This window comes from Xyrauchen texanus, chromosome 21 (assembly GCF_025860055.1).
Source record: "Xyrauchen texanus isolate HMW12.3.18 chromosome 21, RBS_HiC_50CHRs, whole genome shotgun sequence".
Classification (NCBI taxonomy): domain Eukaryota; kingdom Metazoa; phylum Chordata; class Actinopteri; order Cypriniformes; family Catostomidae; genus Xyrauchen; species Xyrauchen texanus.
In genome coordinates this window covers 14,858,736-14,883,903 of record NC_068296.1, presented here as the reverse complement: position 1 = coordinate 14,883,903, position 25,168 = coordinate 14,858,736, and the positions used below count along the sequence as shown (strand labels likewise).

Genomic DNA, 25,168 nt, shown 5'->3' with positions numbered 1-25,168 from the left:
ACTTTTACTGTTTATGTCAGTAGGTATTTCATCAGAGCAAAATATTGAGACTGAAGGCTGAAGAATATCAAGATATACTTTTTTTGCTTATATCGGCCAACACTAGTTCACATATGAGGGAAACAAGCAGATCCACATAAACTCTAAAGAAGGGCTGGACAGGCACAAGATAATCTTCAAAATAGGTGTGTCTTCTAAGAACAAAGTTTCTAATACCTGAAAACATCTCTAATCAGTGGAAAAATAATAGGTCTCTGTTGGCCATTTTTAAATTGGTTAAGTAATCCATGTGATTCCTAAAGAGCCTGCACACACACCCACACACACATTAGCCTATTTCTGCACAAAGCTATGGTCACAGACATCATAATCCATCCATTATTAATGCCCATATGGGACGTTGAGGGGGTCAAATACAGGACTGGGCACAAATAACAAATATGCCCAGAACATAGGAACAAAGCAAAGACAAAGATAACAAAGCAGAGAGCAATATGCAAGAAGATGGCTGGCCATATGTTAAAACAGCCACTTCTCAACAGTCAGTGCACAAGAGAATAGACCACTGACGTACATGGAACATGAAACATGCAAACAATAACCTCTCTCTCTCCATCAAACATACACCTGTGATGGCAAGAGACTCAGTGAGGTCAGACAACAGCTGAGTGCACTAGACCGAAACTGCAGGACACACTTAAAATCAACACTTTGTAACACACCGGAGAGTTCAGAGAGCTAATCTCAGAGGAACACTGTAGGGACGGAGAGTCCTGACAGGATGGGTGGACTGAGGCCTGAGAGAAACACACACAAGCGAACGTGGCAGACAGACGGGATGTAGACTAAACACTGATCGAGTTAAGCACACACCAAGGATGATCTCAACAACCTCACAAATAGATACAATAAACGGCACTTGTGAGCTTTAACAAGCCCCCAAAATATGACAATAGTAGACTAAACACAAGAGCGCACTCAACAAAACAATTCATGCTGCAATAAATTGTAACAAAAAAACACACATAAAACTGCCATGATTTCAGTGCTTTTTATAGACATTGTTTTAACTCTCTTTAAAACCCGAGACAGGACAGTTGACATCTAGCATTTTTGGGTGAATCTCATGAAAACTGTCCAGAAACGTCTGGGTCATCTTTCATCACCAATATCTAAGAAATTACATTCTCCATATAAAGAAAGTTAAGCTTGTTTTTAAAACCACTAAGACTTTTTTGCATTGTGACATACCGGTAATTCTTTATGACATTTAAGCACATTTCCAACCCCTACCCCAATTCTCAGTAGCCATTTGTAATGTGAAAAAATCTCTCTAATTTCTGCAATGCAAAACAATTTTATTATTATAACTATAATATCAAATTAAATCTGATTCTCATTGCTGTAAAGTCAATGTATTTTTTTAATTCTCACCACCGCAATGCGAAAAAATTTCACTCTCATCTGTATAGTAAAAAATCTTAATGTTGTAATGCAAAAATTACTCTCTCATTAGCATTGCTGTATTGTGACAAAATAATGAGATATTATTTCAATTGTAGTGTACAGTTGTAAGTACGCATGCTTGTATTTGCTGCACAAAATGTAATTCATGCAGATTAAAAAACGTGTCTGGACAGGATGGCTGTCATTACAGTATTGCAGTAACAAGAAAGAGATTTTTTCTAATTAGACTAATGGGAATTGGGGGAAAAGCACTTGATTGCCATGACAATAATGTCACGATACAAAAAACCTCAATGATCCTAACATATAATTTCTTTTTCTTTTTTGAAGCAATATGACCTGGATGTTTCTTTATGAAATGTACCCATTTAGCAAGTGTGACAATGGGAAACTGGTGCAGACTGCAGGTAAAAGCAGATGGTCGCTGTACAGCAGAGAGCAAAATGCAACACATGAGCTGCCAAATCGGGCACGAGAGACAGAAGTGAGACTGCAAAAAACAGAACGAAAGAAGTGAGACAAATAAGCAAATGAGGGTTAATCATCTTCCCTTACTCACTCTCACAATGTCTTTCTGGCTTTAGAACCATGCCAAGAAACACCAAATCTGATCTAAAAAAAAATGCATGACAAACAAAACCAGACCCAGACTTCAGATCTGTGTAGAGAGAGAGAGAGAGAGAGATGCTTATCATTGCTGTGTTAACAGACCTACTGAATAGAGTCAGCGGACCAAAACACACGTATGCATGAACCAGCTTATACCCAAAGCAAACGTGATCCCTGTGAGTAACACACATACACATGATGATGTCTGTGAGGGTTTCCCAGCAGTCCTTTCCAAGATTAAGGCCAGTGTGTAAACAGGTAAAACTCGCAAGCCCCTCCCTGAAATCCTTCCAAAAATGTCAGCGTCTACATGAACACCCCTCATTCTCTCTTTCATAGCGAAAGGCATGTATTGTGTCCTCTCCACTGGAACACCATGGGCTTACACTCATACACACCCAGAAACTCTCTAAAGCAACGCATTCAGGACACCCTGTCTTTCACAGACCGTTCCGGGAACACAAACACACATTCTGCCCAAGCAGCTTCGGGCTCAGCCAATAAAAACACAACAGAGACCAGAACAAGCCATCAAATCCAAATCACCAGATAATACTAGTCTAGAAGCCAAACTTAAACACTGTTAATGTTCTTCAGAAAAATACAGATTAACTCACACACCCAGTTGCAAGAGGACAACATTTTGATTAATTGTGTGATGTTGCGGCGCCTGGAAAAGATTAATTATCCCAGCGGGACAAGCAAACATGGGGAAGATCAAGTTGACAGTTCTGGAAAACTCAGAAATGGACCCCATTTTGCCCCACATGATGGAAACACAGAACAGCTTGAAACCTGAACATTTATAGAGAGGGAATGCACCTGAAAATATTATTGCTCATAGACTGCTCTTAGGGCTGTGTCCCAATCCAAGGGGGAGAGATTGATACTGCACCCAGCTGATGCACACTCTGTCACGGGGATGCTCATCCCTCGAGCGCACACTTGTTGCAGCTAGATAATAACGTAATGGCTCGCGACTTATTGAATCATAATATGTCACTGTGCAGTTCTTATCGTGAAGTAATTGCCAATAAGCAGTTATATTTGAGTTCATTTTGAAACCTCTGACATTGGCATCTTGGCAATTCTGAGAACATTTGAGACATTGTTGCACGTGAGATTTCTGGGTCACTACTAATAAAAGTCTCCATTTTATGTCTAAGAGTAACAACTGAGAAGTTAAATAGATTTCAATTGTCGTTTTTCTTTTCAACGTGAAGTGCTAAATCTCTGAATTAATTCAAAAAATCCTCCTATGGAATGCACAAGAGCTGAGCTAGAATTGAAAAGCGATATCAAATGTTCCAGTGCATTTAAACAAATGACACGACACACTGTAGTTGTCAGTTGCTCTGGAATTCATGTACGGTACAGTTTCTTCTCCACCACATCCCAGCAATAAACACGCTTTAATATCTACAACAAATATTAAGAAATCCACATATGCAAAACTCAAAATGGGGGTGGAGCCAGAGTTTCTTTACTTAAATGCAGCCTTTGGTTTCACAACCCAAATATTCTTCTGCAGGAATTGCTCAGTCGCTAGTTTCGCTCCGGGGTGTTGCTGACTCATGCTAAGTCATCTGCACTCAATACAGCAGCAGAGACACGCTCGACGGTGCCAGAATCTCTCTGGGGCTCGGTGACCGAAAACACCAGTGGATGCCGCAATCTTTCGTTCCATCTGCCCTTTTGCATCTAAAGCAGGTGTAGACAAAGGCCATTATTGAGAAAGATGGCTATCACTTCCAGTGTGAAGAGTGAAAACACAAAGAGAACCAAAGAGGAGAATGAAAAGAAACAAATCAGATGAGCAAAAACTAGCAATGGTATAATTTACGATGTATTCATGATGACTGTCTTGGTGATATAAAATCAAGCAACATTGCTAATATTGCAATGATTTTTTTAATGCACGTTTTATTTGGTCATTATATTGCCTAAAGACAATAAAAGTCTCATTTGACTTGTCAATTACTTAATAGCATCTATCATTTAAACTTCATCATTAGAATTGGTAAGTCAGATATTTTTCTGTGAATCAATTTTATCCATTGAACAAAATTCTCCATTTCAATTCAATGATACATCACTCTGATTCCGTCATCACTCAATAACAAAAAAGTGTGCATTATAACTTTAATGGACTGGCTACATTAACCATTGTAAGTGCTTTTTTATTATTATTATTAAGCGAGGGACAGAATGATTTTTTGTAGAAACAATTAACATTGTGCCACATATGCTGTTGATTAAGGTTAAATTAATAATTCACCCCAAAATGTAACTCCTATTTCACTGTACATCTTGCCATTGCAGACTATATCTTCTTTTGTGTTCCATGGAAGAAAGAAGTTCATACAAGTTTGAGTAGGCACAAGCGTAAGTAAATGATGAGAGATTTATAATTTTTGGGTCAACTATTCCTTTAATTTATACTGAACCTGGGAACATTCCTTTAAAATGTTTTAGCAAAAATTATATGTAGGTAAATACAGTAAATGCTGTATATTGTTATATTGGTGCATATAAATAAATAAATAAAAATTGGTTTGTACTTTGCTAGAATGATGAAATTATGGTTTCTTGAATGGAAAAAATAAAATTCAACACATAATTTTTAGACTTTATAAAGAGATACTGTAGAACGCAGTCTGTTTCTATCTGTTCTTTCTCTCTACAATGCTTGTTATTTGTCCAGAACACTCTCTGCCTATAATCCAGCACAATGAGGAAAGAACAGGGCATTCTGAGATGAAGAAGGAATGGGTGGTTATAGACGTGTCTACACAAGGACATAAAGAGCTAAGTAAATACATTTAAAAAAAATTATAATTTAAAAACGCCTCAGTACAACTAGCTCTCTTTATCTCTCTATTCTGACAAAACCTGCACTGTCATACATGACGTCTTTTCTCTGATGCTGATTATCTGAAGGAACCTGGAAAACTGCACTTGAAAGCAACAGCTTCAATTTCACACACAGTACTTTTTAACACATACACATGCACATTTGTATAGTACTGAGCTTGTGTTACATTTTTCTTTTGGATGTGCATGCACACATGCGAGGAATGTAAAAATGTTCTGCAAAAGTTGCCACCTGTGCACCAGGTAACCATGGTGAACTTTAACCGAGAAGGCGCCTGACGGACCAAGTAATAGCACAGTTATAAAAATAGAAGACCAAGTGCCCCCTTACCCTGCCTCAGAAAAAAAGCTTGGTCACCCCATACCAATAACCCAAGACTGCTTGACTCCTCTCTTCTCCCTTCTCCTCTTCAGCTATAAAAATAATATTCCAGACATTAAATAAAGTGCAAAGATTCTCTTTGCTCATCAGCACAAGCTACTTTTAACTCCACACTTGGGATGTGAAAATCGAGCCTACACACCTTCATAATCAACTGTCCTAACTGCAAAGACGATTTAGAAATAATGAGTTTGAATGGACACAAACCTTGATAAGAGCGATAGAGAGAGAAAAATATGTGTATAGGCAGACAATAACTAGGGGAGATGACGGAGAGGCCATAATTAAAGCCAATAAAATGTGTTAAGGGAAACAAGAGAGAGAAACGAGCGGTTGATAAGCCAGTTTAACCTCTCTTTATCTCCCTCCCTACCTGTGAGGTGAAGTCACGGGTGAATAACCTGTTCTGCTCTTCCTGTAAGCCCTGCTCGAGCACTGTGTCTCTTTGATGTCCCCCTGACCCAATCATGAGGCAGCGTTGACCATGACCTGTAACCGCCTGATGACTCAGTGGTGTCAGGCGCTGAGATCAGCTAATGCGTACACACACTCAACTCAGTAAGATTGAAAAGGATTGAGCGTACTCTTCAATGTTCAACAACATTATATTACTCTGAATATCCAAGATACACAAAAGGCAACTGAAGCAGGCATTTTAATGGTAAAAGATTCAGTCTAATCAATGACTAAAACCAGAAACATATTCTACACAAGTACACAAACACAAGTGTTTGAACCTTGCACATACATAGGCCTAACATTAAACAATTACCATAAAATATCTGTGCCATTATATTGACTGTGTTGTTATGTAGTTCTCCAACTAGAAATATTCTGACAGTACAGTTTTTCCTATTGTTAAATAATAAACACTTGCTATGCCATAACAGCAGATGACTTGAAAAAGAAAACTGATCGTAGAAGACAAATTACGCAAATGCTCACAACAGCCACCCTTGCAACAATGAGCATGTTAACATGCACACCAATATACTAATCAGTTCATTCAATAAACCAGACAATGCAAGAAAACCGTGTATGTGAGACATGAAATCATCTGATTATTCTCTGCATTTGACATCAAAATGTAAATTGGTATGTGCACAATTGCGCACACTGGATAAAAAGGTAAGAATGCCGGTAAAGGTGTTTACATGTAACACATATCTGGGGTAATGGGCAAACATCTACCTGTGTCATTTGAGCTTTGCATTCTTTAATAGTTTATGAACTTAGCCTGATAAAGAAACACTGTTTGATTTGTCGGCTTATTAAGCATAATCGGCGTAAGAGTGTGCATGTAAGTACGCGCATTACTGTGAAAGCAATGCATAATTAAAATGTTTTCTAACACATTTAATTTTTAACGCAACAACAGATAAAATTGTTCTTGCTTAGCTTAAAGCATTTATGTTACCGTTTATTTTAGTGAACTTGCATAGCGCAAGTTTTGGATCTTAAAGGTGCTGTAAGAATTTTTTTAATGGAAAGATCCTGAGATATCTCACCAGTCTCTGCAACAGCTCTAGACTCTGTAAACAGCAAACAAAAATGTGTCTGCGGTCTCTGACGCTTTCTGCCTGTCAATCATTTTACGCATGCTCATTGTATTTTAGTTGCAGCGAATTATTGAGGCTTACTGCCAATTTTATGCCATGTTGCTCATAACAGTTGTCAGTTGAGAACGCTATATTGCTGCTGTTGTTTTTGACAACATTTCTGCTTGTGATGAGACGTCTCAATAAATCTAATTTGGAATCTTTGGAGTGCAGGGTTTCGGAAAGAGGGGGCATGGGTAATCCAATGGCTCAATTTGTGGAAATTCAAGAATGGCAAAAAAATTGCTTACAGACAAGTTAATGGTGCACTTAGTAGTGTTTTGTGTATGCTGTCTTGGATATACACTGACACCTAGGGGCATGGATATAGTCATGCACACGAAAAACTAAAATGTCATAGAAATTCACTATTCACAGTCAGCTATGATTTAAAATTTAGCAAGTAGATTCATTTGACAGGTGGTATGATCATAGCAATGGATATATATATATATATAAATATATATTAAAATAATTTCAATTGACAATTAATATAAATTTAAATCCGGGAATTAATCCCCTAAATCATATAGTGATATCCAGCCATTTGGCATCAAAAAACATGGATGCTAATAGTTTAAATCGATTCGTGTTAGCCTTTTTTGATGAAAGAAATGTTATCACTTAGAAACAAACTAACATCTGAAAGTTTTATTTAACCGCACCTTTAAAAGAGACACCATCCCCAAACTCTGTTAGGAATCAACAACTGGCTGACAATCTGAATGTGTTTTACAGTAGATTTGAAACTCTCAGTCTCACTCACACTCCGACCTTCACATCACACAAACATTTACACCTCCTACAACCCCCCTCCTCCCCTCTCTTGCTACTCAACCTTCACATAGGATCTGTGAAGAGGATGTGTGTTGGGTTTTCCGGAAACAGAAGACAAGGAAATCACAGGGCCCACATGGTGTTTCACCCACTTGTCTAAAGTCCTGTGCTGACCAACTGGCCCCCATCTTCACACAGATTTTCAATGCATCACTGGAGCAGTGTGAAGTTCCCTGCTGCTTCAAATGCTCCACCACCATCCCTGTCCCAAAGAACCCCAAACCACAGGACTTAATGTCTACAGACCCATTGCTCTGACATCTGTGGTCATGAAGACATTTGAGAGACTGGTGATAGCCCACCTGAAGGACATCACTGGTCCCTTTCTGGATCCCCTGCAGTTTGCTCATCGAGCTAACAGGTCTGTGGATGATGTGACTCACTATGTGACTGCATTACATACTGCAACATCTAGACAGACCAGGGACATTTGCAAGGATCATTTTGTGGAATTCAGTTTAGCTTTTAACACCATCAACTCGATCTTCCATGGACTTAATTTAGTCCCAGCTCTCAGTTCCCATCTCTATATGTCAGTGGATCACCAGCATTCTGACAGACAGGCAGCAGCTAGTGAGAAAGGGGAAATTAATCTACAGCACATGTAAAATCAACACTGGCGCCTCCCAGGGATGTGTACTCTCCCCACTCTTCTTCTCCCTCTACACAAACGACTACACTGCCAATTACCCCTCTGTTAAGCTCTGGAAGTTTGCTTCCTGTAGCTTTTGCCATTTACATCAACAACAAAAATAACGACACGTGATGCATGCCCTTATACTCGAAAACCATGATCAAAACTATTTAAGATTAAAGGAAATGCGACCCAGGACACATAAAATACAGGTTACGTTTTTATTTTAATCGGTCGCCACTTGACTTCCAATGTAAAATCTGGGTCCTGAAGCATAACCAGATGAGAACTACTGCTCTATTGTATATTTCTCTTTTTATTTATCTGTTTATCTGGCAATAAAGCTCATTCTAGTTTGATTTGCCTGACTGGTTTAAGGCATTCTCTGTACTAAACTGTGCTGAGCTATATCCAGTGCTTCTGCTAATAGCAAAAACTTGAGCCCAGCTGGCAGACATAAATAATATACAGTTTCACTTTTCTAAATGCTAAATCACTGATCTTCTGATTTCACCAGCTTAAACACACAGGGCACTAAAGAGAGAGAACAGCTGTAAAAGGGTCAATGAAAGGGGGTTAGCTGAAAGAGAGAGCGGGAGAGAGAAGGGATCACACACATGAAGTGTGAAGGATTAGCAGCCCATAAAAACCTTGAGCGTCACAGAGCATACCCAAGCCAAAGGCCTGTGCTGGGACTGTCATGTTCCACATAAAACTACGTTGAAAAAACAACCGCTCATGATTAGCATTTAAACCACTAAACTGTGCCCCCTTGCACATTCGTACATGCTACAAAAGCCAGTAAAAAGGCACCTCTGGGTCAGCTGTGGTTTGAGGTCTCAGACAGTTCACTGGTGCTGGAGCAAGTACTGGATAAATAGGCAAAGAAAGTCGGTAGAAGAGACAGAAAGCGAGATATTTTGTATGTTTATGCTCTACTAGCCCTCATTCCAAAACACCAAAATACAGTATGATCTTCTAACTTTCTTAATCAAATACACGCACCCGCTAACGCACACACACACAAAACTCACTTCTACGTGCTCAGCTTAAACAGCCTGCATGCCAGCATTATTCACACCCTGCACAAGCGTCACAGTCTGAAAAGAATTAAACAAATACACACACACACATATAAATGCATGCACCTGATCACACACTACCAACCGTGAGATAAGGCTGTCACCTGACTAAACTCGGCAATGAGACACTCAGCAAACAGATACTTACACACACACACTCACACACAATGACACGGAGAGCAGATGCAGAAGTTGTATCAGTAACATGCAAACACTATTTAGGTTTATATAATATATATGTTATACAGGGGCCCCAAAAAGTGTATAGACATGTAATAGAATGTAATTCCATAAGATAACAATATATCAAACCAAGTGGCATCTGCAAACAAATAATGCTTTTATTAGCTGTTTTTTCAATTACTTCTAAACAACAGGTCCTAAGATCATTTTAGAGATGTATGAAGTCAATTGATGGCTTAATTGTATTAATTTTGAACAGTATAGCAATTGTTTTAAAATGTAAAACGTTACAAATGTAGTTTTTTTATGTTTTGCTTGGAAAAATGTGCTTGTGCTATATTTCTTAAAAAGTTTAACTCCTATAGAAATTTTGCAATATATGTAAGAAATCATGACCACTCAGATAAAAAATAAGACCCCAGTCAGATCAGTAACCTTATAAAAGCAGTTTCATTAGAAGGTCCGCACATGGGGGCTGCCATGTTATAATCACATGACTGAATATTATTCGCTTAATCTCAGTAACTGTCCTGTTATTTGACACTTTCACTCATTGATTGAAGCTAGGGTGTGCAATCTTTTCCAGAATGTTTTTTGTTATACTGGTTGAAAATCTCTTCACATCCTGAGAGCAATCAATAATTTAAGTGGTCTAAATGTAAAAAAAAAAAAAAAAATATATATATATACACTGTATATATCTTCTGTGGAAAGGACAGGACTAAAAAACCATCGACCAATCACTGCATTCGGTCCGAATGTAATGATAGGATGTCCTTCCTGACTGTCAATCTATATTTACATACCGCCGCACAACTTGTTCCCGCAGACAATCACACGTCATCAGCACAGGTTCCTTGATGCCTAACCTGTGAATGTCTAACCTGTGAATGACATGAGGTAATCTGAAACCATTGCGATCGATTCTACCAACACGTTTCTAGTCCTGGCGCTTAGACTCTGGCTCTCTGTGTGTGTGTGTTCATGTGTGATAGAGGAGGCGTCGCTTTGGAGACACCTCTGAAGTGAGGGTGGGCTCTATGCTTTCAAAGCTAGCTTGCTAACTGCTAGCCTCTCTGGTTTACACACCCTAGCTTTAAAGTAATCATGGCTGACTGTGAATACTACATTTCTACAATGACATCTGAAACTGAAAACTATTTATTTTAAATGATGCTATATCCAAGCAGCTAGGTGTCAGTGTAAGTCCAAGATGACACAAAGACAAAAGTTACTTGGTGCACCTTTAATAATAAATGCCATTTGGTTTGTAATGTTGTTATATAATGCAATGACATACATATATATTTAAGTGTGGCTCAAGTGTCTAAATGCTTTTTGGGGCAATCTAGTTTTCATGCATTGTAGACTTTTTAGGGTGTACATTTGATCAAACTAAAAAAATGAGGTGCGAGTTGACATTTCTGACATAAATTGATTCAATGCCAGCAAGCTGAGTAAAGACCTGCATGTTTTCATGACACTGATCAAAGAGTAAGCGCTATCATTTTGTAATATCATGATAGCTACATGGAAATATAATGAGCTATAAAGAAGTCATCTGATGACATTGAAAACAATAACGACTCTGACTGACAGTTGATAATGAAGTGCAAAGGGCTTTCCATTCTTCCTCTTCAAGTGGTTTAAGGTAATAAATCTACCTCAATCAACACCCTTGACTTCTCGTTTTTTTGTTTCCATTCTGGGTGGATGCGCTCAGAAGAGCTGAGGGCAGTAAATGCTCTCACTTCCCTCCTGCTCTCTGCACGAGAAGAAAAAGTCTCCAAAAAGCCTCAGGATGTTCTAGAGGCCAGGAACTGACAAGACATGTGCTAATGTTGCACCATGCAGGACTAAGAGGGAACTGTTTGTTCAGACTATCCTGCCTCTATTTTGCCTTTTCTCTTTGTCTCTCTCAGCAAGAGAGGAACTCATAAACATATTTTTGCAGCTTTTGTTTGTGTTAGAGAGATCCGACAGAGAGAGAGAGAGAGAGAGAGAGAGAGAGAGAGAGACTATTATCAGAGATCTTAATGATCAAATTCACTTCAGTTACCATATTCATATACAATGGTATTTACAATTTCAGAAGGTATTATTATGGTATTACCATAGTATATGCCCCATAATATTACCATGGTACCACATCAAAAACCCTGGTAATACCATGGTACATTTTTAAGTAAAAAAAATGGAGGAGCAAAACGAATGAGTTAGAGAGTAATAAAAGTCAAAGAGACCTCACCCATAAGAATAATTGAATGGGCTGTCTAAGGCGTTATCTCCATTCTCTCACACAAACACACATGCAAACACCTTGGTTTCAGGTCACCGTGCCCTTGGTGCTTAGTGTGATTGTGTGACAAACACAATCATCTCGCCCTCAGCTGCTCCCATGGAGACCAAACCTTCAGGATCAAGGGTCACAGTTCTCACACACTGCTGCACAATGACTTAAGAATGAAAAACGATTCCCGCTCATCTATTTGTCAAGAGTATCTACAACAATGAACAAAGCTTCTACTCTCATGCATTACTGAAAGCCAACATAAACAGCAACAGCCTGACAGATGAGCATTTGCTCTCATGGCAAATAATTTGGTACACAGAATAATATTAGGACAATTAACATGCATTTAAAATTGTATGAATGTAATTGCAATTGATAATATAATATCAAACCAAGTGGCATCTGTAAGCTGCATTTTTCCCTCAGAACTAACTTTTAGGTTTGGGATCGATGCTTTTTTCAAGCATCTATAATCAGAATTTTTTACCGATTATATACCAGAATTTTTACAGATATAAATAGGGGTATTCGTTGCAAAATAGTCCTTGTCTTTTCAAAGTAAATGTTATATAACCCCCTTGTGGTCTCCCAAAGCTATTACACCAGACATTAAACAGAAACCCAACTGAGTGAATTGGAAATCATGTAAATTAGGCTTCTAATTTAACTGTTGGCTAATGTTAATATATCGATGCCTCAAAAATATATACATAATATAATCTGCCAATCAATAATCAATACGTTATGACATGCCTACTAACTGGACTTTTCTTAGCCATTTTTTTTTTTTGCAATTACTTTTTATAAACAAGTCCCAAGATCATTTCAGTAGGTGTATGAAGTCAATAACCCTCAAAGTTACACAAGCGACTTGATTTACACTAACTATGTCTGACAACCAGAGTGTTCAAATACATTTAGTCTTAATTTTAAAAAGCATATCTATTGTTTTATCGTTTAAACCTAACAAACTACTTTGGTAAAAATAAATTTTCCTAGAAGAGTGTGCTTCTGCCATTTTTCTTTCAAATAAATGCCACTTAGTTTGATATTTTATCTACTACAATGACATTCATACACTTGTAACTGTGGCTTGGCCATCTGTAATATGGTCACACTCATTGCTGTCCCTAAACATTCTGTAACATTGCACACATGCATTCCATGTAGTTTTTGCACATCAGCAGAAAGAAAGATACTCAAAAAACCCAAACAAACAAAAAAAAGTTGTGGGGTTGGAAGATAGGGGTGTGGTTTACAAGCACTCTGTGGCCCCACATTACCCCTAAACTGCCATAGTCAGCACAGCAGGAGGTTAATGGTCATCTTAAGCTATTAACATTAAAGAGGTTTCTGTGAGCCACAGTTGCTATAGCTGCCTTTTGTATATTGGCCAAATGGGTCAGCAGTGACACTTAACCGGACATTTATTCTATTAAACTCTACAGACAAAGTTCCCATAAATAGTCAGCTGTCTTACAGGAACATTTCCATGACAAATCAGCTATACTATCTTGAAGGAGGAAGCAGTCAGGAGCAATGTCATGGTGAGCATTCAATAAAATCACTGCCGGGTCTCTTTTGCTTTGTCGCGACCAAGTGCACTTCCTTTTGGAAATCACTTTTGCATACAGATCAGGTTTTGGACCTAAACTAGACTCTCACAAACAAAAGGGCCCTTTTTTGGTTAGGCAAAAAAATCCTGCTGGGCCATAACCTCCATGACTTCCGCTTTGACAAAAAAAAAAAAGAAAAGAAAAACAGTGGCAATGGAGTGTATGGTCAGTAAGTGGATCAGTGTCTCTGGAAGCTAGTGTGTATTTGTGTGTGTACAAAATCAAATAAAGAAAGAAATGTGTATGCCTTTAAAAGCTAAACATATTTGGCATAAGCTTGCAGAGTGTGTGCGTGCATGAATGTAAGTTTGCGTCTGCGTGCATGTGGGTGGGTGAGCATGTGTATAATTGTGTTTGTGTGTGCGTCTGAAGCCATTTATTTGCGTGTCTGCAAGCGAGTCTGCGTGTGAGCCTTTCTCTGTCTGTGCAAGGTGTGCGTGTGACTGCCTGTGTGCAAGCCACAGTGAGTGGGAGCCTGCGTGCTTATGTGTATGTTTGACTGAACCAAGCAGAGGCGAGTAATGCAAGTTCACGGCTTACAGCTGTCAGTACACTTCCACATGTTAGTCCAACCAACAGAAGTGAGAAGCAATCTAGTCACATATACCTTGTTCACAACACGCACATGAACATACAGGCAACTTCAATTCACATACTTTACTTTTTTCTCTCACTTTGACTTGACAGTCTCCCTCAGGGCCTGATTAAGGTATTGCGGGGCCCTGCCAGAGTTGGAGGCCCTTGCAGCTATGGGCCCCTGCAGCCCTGATCTCCCTCAATAGACCCTAACTGATTATACCAGCCCAATTCTCTGCTATTTTCTAACTGATCAAGACATGAGCCACAAGCTTGGCTAGATTCCCTTTTCTTTAACGGGTAAAGCATTCATGATTCAATAAGTAGCTCAAAAAATTTCAATGAAAGGTGGTGTCAGCCCCTGAGGCATTACCAGTAGCACTTACAGAAACTTAAGTCTGACATGTTCGTTGTCCGGATTGCAATAAAGCCTTTCCAGTTGTTCTTGAGAGTCATCTGATATACTCTGCCAGATCTGTGTGTCTGCTCTGCGGATTTGCCAGTAGTAAGGTAACACAGTGTGATGCTGTGCACAGTCACTGCCATAGACGCAGACGCCCTGGAGGAAATCCACACAGATCGATACCGCGTCCCCTTGATGCGTGTGATACTGTAGCTGTGTTAGAAGTTCAAACACTAGATCCAAAGAGGCCTCCTCGCTTTTATCCTGAAAGATCTCGCCTTTCAGCGAGCCCTCTTTGATGGCGAGGCAATTTGCACCCTGCAAGGTCTCAGCGGTGTAGATGTCATTTAACTTCGAGCCCGAAACGTTAGAGGAGGGCGCCGCCACGTCGGGTTCCTGGGGCTGGAAGCGTCGCTCATTAGCGTCTATTGTCACGCGCTGAATACCCGTCACCTTCTGTTCCACCACGAGCTCGCTCACGGTCACTTCAGCTTCCGCGTCCACGGCCATTAGCCCAGACACGGCGCTGTCCTCCTCTGCCCCGGCGTCCTCCTTCAGACACACCTGACTAATCCTCGACTGCTTCTCCACGGCGGGGGTACATATATTCCGCTGGGGTCGAGGCGGGTTTCGCGGAACAAACACCCCGTCCCCTGATACGAGAGCGTCCGAGCTTAATAACGTGCTCAAAATAGGATCCTGTAACGCGCGCAGGCATTTGGCGTCCAGTTTTCTCGGCGCGTGTTTCTTTTTGAAATAGGGCTTCACTAGCGGGATCTTGTCGGCGAGTCCCATCTGCTGCTCGGTGAACTCTCCGGTTCCCATGGGCAGCGCTAATGCGGGCTCCGCGGAGTCTGCTGCCTCCTGCATGGTACAAAACTTCTCCCCCGACACCTAGTCAAAAACAGAGAGACGTGATGAGTGTTTAAAACAAGCATTAGACAGTTTGCCCCATCAATTTACTCCTAGGCGGGCATTATTAGGTGACTAATCAATACATTCATCAGGGCGTAAGATGAAACCTTCCCTTTCTTGAGAAGAGAGAGGGTGGCATTAGAGAAACAGAAAGTTTCTTTAAAGACCCACCGCCAAAAGCATAGCAATGACGAATCAAATACATCCATGATTATAAACAAATGCCTTATGTCATCTCGATTTATCCCTCGCGATCGAGCAGCATCGTTTCTTTGCAATTAAATCAGCCAAACGCAAGCCATCCGATCTCTTGGGAGTATTTTGATGGCTTGATCTAGATACATCGAGTTGGGAGCGTACGTGCCAGCTGCCAATAGCCGCTCGTTCGAGTTCGCACGAACTGCCTGTGTTTAAAGCGATCCCATCGCGAGCGCGCCTGCCCATTGCGGCGCCTGACCCCATTCTGCTACAAATACAGAAGCACACTTACTTATCGGTCAAATCTACCACTAGCCTACATATAAATCGGGCTAGCAAATGCGAGAATTAAATGTTCGAACAGATAGTCCAATATCAGCCCTTTTCCCCCGGACGCGATGCATAAACAATTCTCCTTTAAAGCGAAGATAGGGTTCAGTTCAATCCTGCGTACTCGTACTTCAGGCTCCTGTATTTCCAAATATACCTGTTAAACTTCCCGATTCTTTTTATGGTATTGTAGGCCGTCCCTGGAAATCTGTAGCCTACTCTCTAACACAGGACAGGGCTTTGCGTTAACAAAGCGCTCGTCCACAGAGTGCAGCTTCCCCGTCAGTCTCCCGTAGAGTCTGAACGGCTCGCAGCTGTTGAGAGCAAAAGCGCGATAGGACTCGCTCGTCCAATCACTGGGCGAGAAGCGCTGAAGGGGTGGGGTTTGGTTTCTGCTTTGAGGAGTAGCCTCTCGCTGCATCCTGCGGTGGACATCCAACCCGGCCCACATCCAAGTGTGACGTCAGAAGCCACCACGCCCATGCCCAAATTGGACACATTCTCATTAACGAAGAAGCATCGAGAAGAGAAGACTAGAAGACGAAGGTAACTGCGAAACAAAATGCACAAAACACACTTGCGGTTTTAGTATAAACACTGTTCAACATAATACGAATGAGTTGTATGAGAATGAGATGTTACCTGTTGAAAGCAGCTCTTATCACTTTAATAATAGTTTGTAATGAGGTCAGTGCGGTGCGGCTGATCACTTGACTAGCATGCCTGCTCCGCAATTAGCGCGAAAGCCCGCGATATGTAATAAATTGTCAAAATATCGATGTAATTCGAATCAATAAGGTTTGATGATGTTGTTTTAGAGCTATGAATTATCTTCAACTTACATATTTGGTCATTTAACTCCCCTGTGATGTAACTGAGTTGTGTGTTAATTTGGCTGAGTGAATTTCGTATCAGTAACTACGTTAGATTCTCAACTGAGAATTTTGTTTTGTATACTATTACTATTATACTATACTAACTGCATTATTATATCACCAATTTCATGTTGTTATTTGGATTAAGGGTAAATATGAAAAATATATTATTTCAGTGCTTATGTGTGACGTTACGTCCTGTAAATCTTATTCTGCTTGTAAAGAATATGAGATTTGATTGTCACTCTGTCAGTTGTAAATACTGCATATTGAAAAAGTTTGAAGTTGTTCAGTCATTGCTATGCAAAGAAGTTATACATGTTTAGATAATGTAATGTGATGATAAACTGTTGTAATATGAATAAGTTTTATTATTGATTCATAGTAAATACAGTGACAGCAAGCCAGCCATCACATCAGCAGTCTTTCCTAACTATATTATACTTCTTTTCAGGAGTACTACAATTTTGAAAGCAAGTGATTGTTTGCCATGTCGGTAAGTAAAAATAAACTTTGGTTTGTATCCTAATCAAGTTAGCGTACTGTTAACTGTCGGGCCAAAGGTTTGTCTGAAATGGAATTAACAACTTAACGATAGTTAGGTTAAAACTTTTTGGTCTGAACACTTATCACTTACAAACCTTGCAAAGTAACTTGGTTGAGCAACCGAATCATTTCACTACATCTTACTTGATAACTCTGTGTATGTGGCAAATTATCTATGTATCCTTCTATCTATTCTATATTAATGGAAAGATCACATAATTATTGTCATTGTCATGTTTTTACAGCATCCTACACATTTTCAGTTCAAGCCTGTTGCAGATCAATACTGCCTGGATGGGTGGTTTGAATGTCCCTGCTGCAGTTTTATGACTAAAGAGAAATTCTCATTTTCTATTCATCTTGAGAACCATATAAGTCATGCAGTGGAGCATGGAGGTATGGTGGGAGCATTTCTCTAGATATTGATACATTTTTGTGGTTTTAAATCACAAATATGTTTGTATAATCTAAATATGTACTTGCATCTCAAAACGAAGACAAACAAGATGAGCTGTAGTTTCTTGAAGTATAAACTACACTGAAGTAGGGCAGAGCTAATATGGCAAAAAAATAAAATCTTGATTTTTCCTTTTCAGAATGATTGACCGATTCCTTTTCGATTTCTTTAAATGTTTAACTAGTCAACGTAAAAATCACATAGCCCTACACTGAAGTGATGACAATGTTGTTACGTTTATTTATCTATTTCTGTGTTTTGTTAAACTTACTGTGTTCACTCTGCACTGTTGATAACTTAGTTGCTATAATTTTGCAGGTTACTTCATCTCAAAATGCAACAAACTGTGCAGGACCACAGCCCATTTTCACTGTCTGTACTGCAGCCAGACAGTAATACGCAAGGAACAATACATAAGCCATGTCTCCAAATGCTCTAAGACAGAAGTACTTGCAGCACCTACCCTATCTCCAGCTCTCTCTGTAGCTGCATGCCCGACACCCTGTCCCCCAGCTACTGTAGTTACCAAGGCTCCAGTCTCTACCCCCCTTTCCTCTGATCCTGGCTCCTTTGTACCATTCCCACCCCCACAAATACAAAGAAAGAGAGTGATTTCTTTAGTTTCTAACTCCCTTACCTCTGATCCTGGCTCCTTTGCACCACCCCCACCAAAAATTCAAAAGAAGACAAACACAGTCATGTGTCCTCATTGTGGACTGTTACTTAACAGACGAAATGTAAGGCTACACATTCTGAGACGACATACACCAATAGAAACGGACATTAGCGCTCTGAACCACCTTAAATCACAGTGTGTGGATTATAGAAATGGTGTCTATGCAGTAGCCAAAGCATTTTCAGCACCCAACACTCCAATACACATCATCAGAAAGACGTGGGGCTCAGAACAAAGAACAACATGTGAACTTGATATCTGCAGAATTAATACAGAATTTGCAGAAAGATCAAACATCCGTTCCTATGAGTGCCATCACCTTCGATCACTTGCATACTGCCCACCAGCCGGAAGGGAGATTTCCTTACTGACAGAGCAAGGTTTACAGACCATGGTTGATGATAGGTGGTTTGGAAAGGACAAGAAGGAGAGATGTTTGGCACGCCAGAGAGAGGCAATTGACGCAGGAGTCCCTCTCTCCTGCCTAGTGACCGTTTGTGGGCCCAGCCATAAAAAATACATTTCTGTGTTCGAGCCCACCATTTCCTACTACAGCAGGCTTGGTCGAGTCATGGTTACCTATGATGCCAAAACAATTTCTTGGCATTGTCCTTGTGCTAAACCAAGGCAGTCATGCCTTCACAAAAATGTTGCAAAGTGGCACCTATTTGAAGTGGACAGGGCACTCTTCCGGAAAACCAGAAGTGTGGAGGAGGATAGTATTGCACAACACTTTCCCACCAATGTGGAAGGTTTTGAGGCAGAGGAAGGAGCCCAGTACCCACCCGAAGGCCAGAATCTGTCTCGGATGGTTAGGTACATCTTTGATAAAAAGAAACTACCTGCAGTCATCCCTTCAGATGTGTTAAACTCTTGTAATTTTCCTCTGAGCTTCACACCATCTGAAGCCTTTTGCACAGAATGTTCTGAGGTAATTCCACTAAGTGAACCATTGATCATCACATCAAAAGCCAAAATCCTGACGATGACCAATGTCATAGAAGGTTTGTTATGTTTTCTTTAAATTTATCATTAATTCAACATTTAATTCCTGTTTACATGTACTGTTAAGTGTTGATGACCATGATTGTCAGGGTCTTCCTCTCCACTTGTAGGCTTATTAACATCTCCATGCACTCATTTTAGTGTTTAATGTATTAGGGTTGCACCGTAAAGCTGTGACAAAAAAAATTGGTAACCTCTTTACTGGCACTTGCTTTTGGTAGGAATATCAATGTACAGGAAACAGTGCTACAGATGTGGCATGGTATATCGATATCAGGAGTGGTGTGATGGTATCTATAATTTTGACGACCACATACTTCTGTCGATACACTTGTGCCATTTTCATGCTAACAGTCTCCAGGTAAAGAACCATGTTGTATTGAATTTGTCGTATAAAACAACAACAACAAAGAATTTGTCATGAGTATGTATTGTAAAGTCTACATAATATGACCCCTCTTTGGCAGACTCACCAGGCTGTAGGAAGTGCAATTGAGGTCTTGGAGAGGACCTCGGGTAAAGCCTTTCCTTCAAAAACAAGGATACTGCATGCCTACTTGAGTTTTGAGGCACTGTCCGACCACACCTACACTTTTGCATGCGTAACGTGTGGTTACCATCCAGTGTCCGTCGTAATGGACCTTCATAAGAAGGGTGTTTTTAGTATGCCTGGTAAGTCCACACATTTAATTATTTTTTTTTTACTCGTTTGTTATGTCATGTACATTGCATGTCCAACTTGGGTAAGACTTGTGTTTAGTAAAGTCTTGTTTTTTTAGTGAGCAGCATTGAGGAACCACCAGAGGATTTTGATGGAAAGGTGAATGCTGAAGATTTCTGGGAGCGTGTTTCTCTGGAAATGATCAGCCGTGGCTTAGTTCCAAGTGAGTATGATTCCCTGATACAGCTGGTATCACATATTAGTGTTTGCTTTCTTTACTATGGAATTATGATAAAATATTCTATTAACAATTTCTTATTCAAAGACAATGAGGCAAACCCCTTTGTGGTTCGTCCGAGCTACCATAACTGGGCTCCATGGATTGGTCCTCACACAAGAAGCGGGAATCATCTTCTCAATACAGAATATCAGAAGGTGCATTCTCCTTATAGTGTGAAGGAGGAATCCGAGTTTACCCTCACAGAGGACCGGCTAACAGATGAGCTTCTAAAACTCAAGGTATTTGACTCATTAAATAATTTACTGTGAGCTATGTCAGTTAATATATGTGTATTACTGAATCATACTATGTGTTAATTATTCAAATATGCTAATGTTCATTATAGATAGAGGCAGTGCGTTCCTTATGTAGGGAGTGTGGCATCGACCCCAAGGGCTCGCGAATGGACTTGGTTGGACGACTGCAGCAAGAAATGAAAAACAGAGCCAGTTACGACAAGGTGTTTTCACAGATCTGGGGAGCATCTGGTATGTTATGTTGTATTACGGAGAAAAAACTTTTCAAACTTTACAAGCAGTTCTTTGTTTACGGTTCTTTCAAATGGGCCTGTGATTTGTGTTTTCCTTCAACAGGTGGATGGGCTGTGGTTACCTGTCCTTGTGCTGTGGTCTATGGGGTAAAATTTAACATCAGAGCTGAGAGCCCACGGGACTTCACAGACCTTTTGTTTTCAATGAAACATTTTCCAAATATTTCATTGTATGACTTTGCCAGAGGGTTGGCAACACACACTAACATTAGAAAACCCGAAACCTTCCATCCTCATGGGGGCAGGCTGCTAGAGCCTACAGAGGAAAACATCCAGCTTGCAAATTCTGGGCAGATAAAAGTGAACTTACCGTGGCTACTCACAGAAAAGTCAGTGCCAGATGTAAATGGCCACCCTATAACAGGATCATCTGATCATTATGCCCTATATGATCGTTTCCATGAGGCTAATTCTAAGGACGCCAGGGATACCTTGCGCAAGGTGGAACTGGTCCCGGAGTTGTGTGGTTGGCTCAATAGCCAGTGTGCCGAACAGCTCTTCTCTGGAATGAGAAAAAATAACCATTTTCTCAATATGATGACTCCCTCCTCACACATCTTTCTAATGCGAAACATCTTGCATCACAACAACATCAACAAAAACTCCCGAACCATAGAGAACATGAAGACGAGACTGGGCATGGGATTGGACATAGTGTTAAATTCCAATGGTCAGACAGTGTTGGGTATGTATTCCACCCTCATTCTTCAGTCTTAGTGGTAATGATATGATTGTGAATATTATATATTTTTATATATGCGTGTATTTTTATTAAGGTGAGGATGTTTGTTTATGTGTGTTTTAGGTGCAGCCATGGCTGTGAATTCTCAATCCTTCTCTTTTGATACTGCAGCAACTGGTGAGTAATGAGGGACTTATTCTGCTCTTCTATTGTCAAGTTCTTCATTTTGTTTTTCTGGATTTATAGGAACACTTATAGTAATTTTCTGTTTTAGTTTCAGCAGAGTCAGTGCCCAGTCCAGCGTCCCCCGCTGCGCCCAGTCCAGCGTTCCCCGCTGCGCCCAGTCCAGCGTCCACCGCTGCGCCCAGTCCAGCGTCTCCCACTGCGCCCAGTCCAGCGTCCCTTGGCTTCTCAGGACTGAGTAAACCCTGGGAAAAAGAATTGAATCCTATCCAGGACAAATTGGTAAGCTAATTATTAAAATGTGATATGTTTGGCAAGTCTCACGCTATTATCCGACAGTTAGTTATGGGTGTAACCGATATTTGATCTGTGATCTGTACAGGTTACACCCCACATTGTTCATGTTACCCACTCTGTAATTGATGTTAAGAAAGAAAAAAATGCTCTTGACTGAATAACTTTAGAAGCTTTTAACAAAGAATGCCATGTATTTTGCTCTTGTACTAATAATAGTAATTTTCAGCTCAGCTATGTTCTGGACACGAGTCGGCCTGGAGCGGAAATTATTATAAAAGAAGGGCCCACATGTCTCACCCGTGAAGAGTTTTGGAGCCTAGGGTTACAAAGATACATGGATTCCCAGGTGAGTAGTGGGAAGTTTGTTCAAAATAGGAGGGGAAAGCCCTGTTTGTATTAGTTTTTTAATGTTTAATGATAGTCTTTTATATTTTATTTGGTTGTTTGTTTGTAGATTGGGAATGCCTGCTTTAAATTGATCCATGAAGCAGCTCAGCAACACGTATGTAACTTCTATATATGTATTATATATACACAAGACCAAAGCCTAAATTAAACATAATTTATCAGTTACTATTTTCTTTCATATTATTGTCTACTCTCAAAGTAGTTATAAACTTTTTACTTTATAATATATTTATATATAATTTTTTTACTTTAGGGAAAAGACATATATATAGAGAACATGTACGTAGTTCCTACATGGAAGCATACACCAAATAACGTGGTTGGCAACTTTCCAGTAAGTATGCAAAAAGAACAATATGTACAGTATGTGGTTCCAAAAATTTAGATCTGCATAATGACAAGACATTTGATTAATGTTAGGAGGATGTTGACATGAAAGACTTGTTGGTGTTTCCGGCATGGACAGACTCAATTGGGCCAGATCACTTTGTTCTCTGTGTAAGGGATTGGTACTGTTCCAAGATACTAGATTGTACTTGTAGTGGTTATTGTTAAATCTTGTAAATTCAAATTGTGAATTCCATATTTTTTTTTTTTTTCTAACGACTTGTACAATGTTGTGTATCTTTTACCAAATACCACATTATAGGTCATGAAGCCACTCATGAGAGAGATGTTCTTTTTAGACTCACATTACACATTGCATGAGTCTGGATTTGGTGATGCTGATTACAGAGCCATTTTTAGGTTCACAAATGAGGCATACTGTTTGACATGTTCATACTATTTATACTTTGGCTATGTTCTTATAGCCTGAACTGATATATTTCGGCTACGTTCTTATAGCCTGAACTGATATGTTTCGGCTACGTTCTTATAGCCTGTACTGATATATTTTGGCTACGTTCTTATAGCCTGTACTGATATGTTTCGGCTACGTTCTTATAGCCTGTACTGATATATTTTGGCTACGTTCTTATAGCCTGTACTGATATATTTTGGCTACGTTCTTATAGCCTGAACTGATATGTTTCGGCTACGTTCTTATAGCCTGTACTGATATATTTCGGCTACGTTCTTATAGCCTGAACTGATATATTTCGGCTACGTTCTTATAGCCTGAACTGATATGTTTCGGCTACGTTCTTATAGCCTGTACTGATATGTTTCGGCTACATTCTTATAGCCTGTACTGATATATTTTGGCTACGTTCTTATCCTTTTATTTTTTTTCTGTAGAAATCTTGCACAAAAATTTGATCCTGGGAGCTGGACTGAAAAGACTGGACATGATATTGCGGTGATTAATAAATGCATATTTAGCTACTCCAAACAAATATTATTATATCCCATATTCTGCATATCATAGATGTCATAATGTAACCGAGATGGTAATGCTTTCATCAATTTGACATGTATGTTACCTTTTTTGTTGCTTTTAGAGATTGCCACACCAGATCTGTGGAAATGACTGTGGGATTTTCATGCTTATGGTAAGGTCAGTTTATTTGGCAAGTATGTACAAGTTTCTGTCAACATTGTGAATAATTTTTTCTGTCTTTTATATTTCAGTATACCCTTTGCATTGTGACAGGTGTGGGGTTTGACTTCGAGGAGGTTAGTTGATTTAAAAAAAAAAAAAAATGTAAAAGGAAATTTCTCACTTTACATGTTGTCTGAGTGCACACTCTTCATCATGAAGAAAATGGATACATTATGAACTAAAGATTCTCCTCATCACTGTCACACATCTTTCAGATGGACATGCCTTCCATTCGAAAGTGGTGGTGTCTCCTTCTGATGGAGCGCTTCAAAATAGAAGGGTATGACACCACTAAACAATATGTGTATATTCATTTCTGTAACTTTTGCTGGTTTTAATACCTTGTGCTGTTTTTTATTACATTTGTTATGTTTTCATTTACATTCTATTGTTAATTTTGTGCCTTGGCTTATTTATTAAAATCGCCATGTTCACTATATATGAATAATTACTATCATCCATTTAGCTTCATGTTAGGTAAGGTAAATAGGTAATGTTTACAATAGTTTCCTCACTCTGTATGCAGCTGCAACTATATGGTACCATGGTCACAATTGTTTATAGGTATTGCATTAATTTTGGTGTACAAACAGACTGGAGCTACCTTCCACTCAATCAGACATTTGTGTATGCTTTTGCCTATGCAGTGCTTTAGATTAATCTTCTTAATGTTTGAAAGGCATGGTCAGCGGTTTGCCTTCTGGACTGATGAGGCCAGAAGCTTGGTCCAAGGAACTCTTCAGCCTGTCTACAGAGTGCCAAGACAGAAAGCTATCTCTGAGAAAGTCCCAGCCCACATTGAAGCTGTCAATGTCCGCACAGCTGAAGAAAAGAAACTAGTGGACTTTATTGTGAAGTTACAGGGATCTGAGGAACATTTGGTGGTACTTTAACAATGTTCACATTTATTCATCTTTAAAGACTAACTCATAGTAAAGATTCTCCAAGGGCCAATGTTTTAATTAGGGAAAACATTAACATATTTTTTTAACTATGCTGCAAATTATT

General features: G+C 39.6%; 2 protein-coding genes across 2 annotated transcripts in view; one reads left to right on the top strand and one right to left on the bottom strand.

The window, feature by feature from the left end:
• tiparp (TCDD-inducible poly(ADP-ribose) polymerase) overlaps positions 1-16,292 on the bottom strand; it is a 28,363-nt gene extending 12,071 nt beyond the window's left edge. Inside the window, exons 1-2 of the mRNA XM_052152960.1 lie at positions 16,155-16,292; positions 14,538-15,448 (exon numbers count right to left, since the gene is read on the bottom strand). Of these exons, the coding sequence (XP_052008920.1) occupies positions 14,538-15,424 (887 nt within the window). The 5' untranslated portion in view covers positions 15,425-15,448; positions 16,155-16,292. The remainder of the gene's footprint in view (positions 1-14,537; positions 15,449-16,154) is intronic.
• Positions 16,293-16,405: 113 nt separating this feature from the next.
• On the top strand, positions 16,406-24,235 carry LOC127661315 (uncharacterized). The gene is made up of 18 exons (XM_052151940.1): positions 16,406-16,543; positions 17,327-17,368; positions 17,664-17,814; positions 18,194-19,555; positions 19,778-19,917; positions 20,024-20,228; positions 20,336-20,440; positions 20,543-20,736; positions 20,844-20,985; positions 21,091-21,732; positions 21,853-21,906; positions 22,004-22,194; positions 22,436-22,555; positions 22,664-22,711; positions 22,871-22,951; positions 23,857-23,917; positions 24,060-24,110; positions 24,190-24,235. The coding sequence occupies exons 2-16, from the start codon at positions 17,363-17,365 to the stop codon at positions 23,875-23,877; spliced, it is 3,462 nt and encodes a 1,153-aa protein (XP_052007900.1). The 5' UTR covers positions 16,406-16,543; positions 17,327-17,362; the 3' UTR covers positions 23,878-23,917; positions 24,060-24,110; positions 24,190-24,235.
• The last annotated feature ends 933 nt before the right edge of the window (positions 24,236-25,168 follow it).